The 3,403-nt window shown below is 56.8% G+C and overlaps 1 protein-coding gene across 1 annotated transcript; it reads right to left on the bottom strand.

Moving 5' to 3' along the window:
* Window positions 1-292: 292 nt before the first annotated feature.
* Window positions 293-2,986, bottom strand: LOC110594823 (protein Hook homolog 2-like). Its single transcript, XM_021708600.1, has 6 exons — window positions 2,791-2,986; window positions 1,881-1,966; window positions 1,739-1,811; window positions 721-771; window positions 497-629; window positions 293-390 (listed from the first exon to the last, which is right to left on the bottom strand). Exons 1-6 carry the CDS (start codon window positions 2,833-2,835, stop codon window positions 293-295), a joined length of 486 nt encoding a protein of 161 aa, XP_021564275.1. The 5' UTR covers window positions 2,836-2,986.
* Between the last annotated feature and the right edge of the window lie 417 nt (window positions 2,987-3,403).

Below are 3,403 nucleotides of genomic sequence, written 5' to 3'. Positions count from 1 at the left end.
TATCTGAGAGCGTCTTCAAGCCATCTACAATCCAGGCTGAGAACTTCTCCATCCTCCCATCCTCAAGGTCACTTTTACCCAATAACCCTAGCCCAGGGGCTGCCCTCTTGCTTCCAGCATACACGGAGGCCAGGTCTTTTGAGCCTGCTGGATTGCAGCTTGGAACTGAGAGGAGCTGGCAGACATACGAGATGTCTGGCCAGCTGAGTTTCAGGCAGAGCTCAGGTCTTACCAGGGCAGGGCCTGGGCCCAGTTGCCTCTGCCCTGGAGATGTCCCCTCCCGAGACACGCCTCAGTTGCCACACTGGGCACCCTCACCCACCTCCTGGATGGCTTCCATCACCACATGCTGAACTGATTCCTCCAGCGTCATGATTCTCTGGATGTGTTCTGGGGATCAAGGTTGGGGAGGCTGAGACCCAGGGGTAGGTTGGGAAGGAAGGAGAATATCTTCAGGCCAGGCCCAGGGACTCCCTGTTACCCCCCCCCCACATACCCTGCTTTTTCTCGCAACTGATGGCACAGCCCAGCACGATCTGAAGCAGCCTGCCAAGCTCTGCAGGGTCTGAGAACTCGCCAATGAGGCTCACGTCTGGCAGGTGCTCTTCTGGCAGAGAATGCCCCAGGACCTGAAGACAAAGCGGAGAGGGACTGTCAGGGGTTTGCGGTCCCTTCCCCTTCTCCCACCTCAACCTCCTAAATCCCTCTACAGTTACTCACATCCTGGGAATATTCCACCAGGCTCCGTAAAATCGTCTTCAGATTGCTGACCTGGGGAACAGCAAGGAGCTATGGACAGGGGCTCAGAGGCTCCCCTATTCTGAATCTGTACGCTTCTACCATGCTTCTCATTCCCTGCCCATCTCATCCTGTTTGGCCTCATTCTGTGTCTGAATGTGTCCTACCCTAGGGGTGACCTGTCTGGCTGATTGCCCTTTTTGTTCGCCTGACCATCTATGTTCACATGTCCCCAGAAGCAAGTCACTTCTCATCCCTGGCTCTGCCACCCCTTGGTCCTATCCATCCATCCTCCTCTCTCACCTGGATTAGTGCACTAGCCACCTCTCATCTTCTATGCTTGCTGTCTACTCTCCATTCCGCTCCATGCAGCAAGGTGGAGCTTTTTAAAGCCCAAGCCTGAGTGAGTTTGCCTCTGCTAAAACCCTTCCCTGACTTTCCATAGTACTTAAAATAGAATCCACACCCCCATCAGAGCCTGCCAGGCCCCTGATTACCTCATCTGCTACAATTCTTGCTCTTTTGCTCTCTGTTCTGACCTTCCTACCATTCCTTGACCACAGCAAGCTTATTCCCAACTCAGAGCTTTTCTATTTGCTGATCCCTGTGCCTGCAACACTATTCCTTCAGCTCTTACACAGAGATCAGCCCATCTCAGGTAACCACCCACCCACCCACCCCCACCTAGCTGTCTCATGGCCATACTTTTCCTGTCTTCTTATAACTATTGGCATTGGAAGTTAATTTCTATGGTTGTGTATGTCTTGTTTGTCACTAGAATGGTGGCTGTGTGAAAATGGATTTTTTTCATGTTATTTCTTGCTGAATGTTCATGCCTGATACATGGTGGGTACCCAATAAATGAATGAACAAATAGTTGGCTGATCACCAGACGTCTGTCCTTCCTAGCAAAGTCTGTCACCCAGGACATGTGTCTAGCTGACCCTTCCCTAGTTATCTCTTTGCCAGTCTGTCCCCTAGTCATGAGTCCATCTGTCACCTTCAGCTTCCAGTTGGGACCTGGGTCTTCTGAGATGCCCTGGAGCCATGCCTCGTTGAACCAGGAGGGGTCTCTGAGGGTGAGAAGATGGGATGAGCTGGCTGGGGGACCTTTTTGGGACTTCCCCCTCAGCCCCACTCACATCTGGTTCAGCACATAGGCTATGGCGAGGCCGCTGCTCAGGTCCTGGGGGCTGGCACAGGGAGGTGGAACATGAAACGACTGCAACTGAGGGGTAAAGAAAAGGGTAATGGGGACAGTCAAATCCTGGGAGCACCCAACTGCTCCCCTTTTGCAGACTTTTCTGATCAGCAAGAACCTCACATGCGCTGGGTGCAGTGGCACAAACCTGTCATCCCAGCACTTTGGGAGGCCGAGGTGACAGGACTGCCTGAGTCCAGGGGTTCAAGACCAGCCTGGGCAACTTGGTGAGACCTCATCTCTACAGTAAATCAGAAAAGAAGCTGGGCATGGTAGTGCGTGCCTGTAGTTCCAGCTACTTGGAAGGCTGAAGCAGACGGATCGCCTGAGTCCAGCAGGTCAAGGCTGCAGTGGCCATGAGCATGCCACTGCACTCCAGCCTGGGTAACAGAGTAAGACTCCAACTCAAAAAAAAAAAAAGAACCTTACATGGTTTGGGCAGCGGCTATCTATTGCTCCACCACACCAGCAGTGTGGGGGAGCGGTTTCTGCTCACCTGGGACCAGAGGGGGCGTGGCCTCACTTCACCTCTCCCCAACAAACCCCGCGAGGCCAGGGCAGTACCACAAGTCACCTGGTACCCGCTGGATCACGTGACCAGGCTGACTGACTCACCTGTGCCCTCGCCCCCACGTGAGCTAGCCACAGAGAGGTGGGGCCTCACCTGTCCTTTTAACGCACACCTGCCACGTGACGGGGGCAGGTGCTCAGGTCAGAGTTCAATGGCCCAGCGGACCGACGACCCCTTCACCCACAGGCCCAGGACTAAAGGGCGGACCGAATCCGGGCCGGGGATCCCGGGCACGGGGAAGCGGGCACACACCTGTCCCTAGCCCCGCCCCTCGACCTACCCAGGTGAGCAGAGACCCGCATAGCTCGGCCTTGTCCACGCTCATGGCCTTCGATCGGATTCGACCCCGGCAATGGAGCCCCGGCGCCGCAGCAGCCTCCGGGTCCGCCACCAGCGAGCGCCCGCAGCCCCGACCTCCTGCTCGGCCTAGAGCGCCGCCCCGCCTTGCCCCGTCCCGCCCCCTTGGCGCAGGCCCCGCCCCGGGCACATGATCGCGTCCCGATGCCCGCTCTTGCCTCCAGACGCGCCATCTTGGATCCGGGCAGCGTGCGGGCGCCCGCCCTGCCGCTAGAGGTCAGCCCGGCCCAGCCTTACCCGTCAAGAGCGTGGTCTCACTTCTCCTCCCCTGACTCTTTTGTGGGTGGGGAGGTCCTGCCGATCCTTCTAAGGCGGAGCTGACCCACCCTTTTATACAGGCGCATTCACGTCCCTTCTCTGCTACTGAAAGGAATTCTCCTGTCTAACCACCTTAAGACAGGAGCCTGTGCGGGAAAGGAGCGAGCCATAGCACTTTTTTTCTTTTTGAGTCGGAGTCTCACTCCGTCGCCCAGACCGGAGTGCAGCGGCCGCTCCCGGCCACCGCAGCCTCGGCCTGCTGGGCTCCGGCGATCCTT

This window comes from Carlito syrichta, unplaced genomic scaffold (genome assembly GCF_000164805.1).
Source record: "Carlito syrichta isolate Samal-C Ts95f unplaced genomic scaffold, Tarsius_syrichta-2.0.1 Scaffold143029, whole genome shotgun sequence".
NCBI classification, from domain to species: Eukaryota; Metazoa; Chordata; class Mammalia; order Primates; family Tarsiidae; genus Carlito; species Carlito syrichta.
This window is presented reverse-complemented; position numbering and strand designations above follow the sequence as displayed.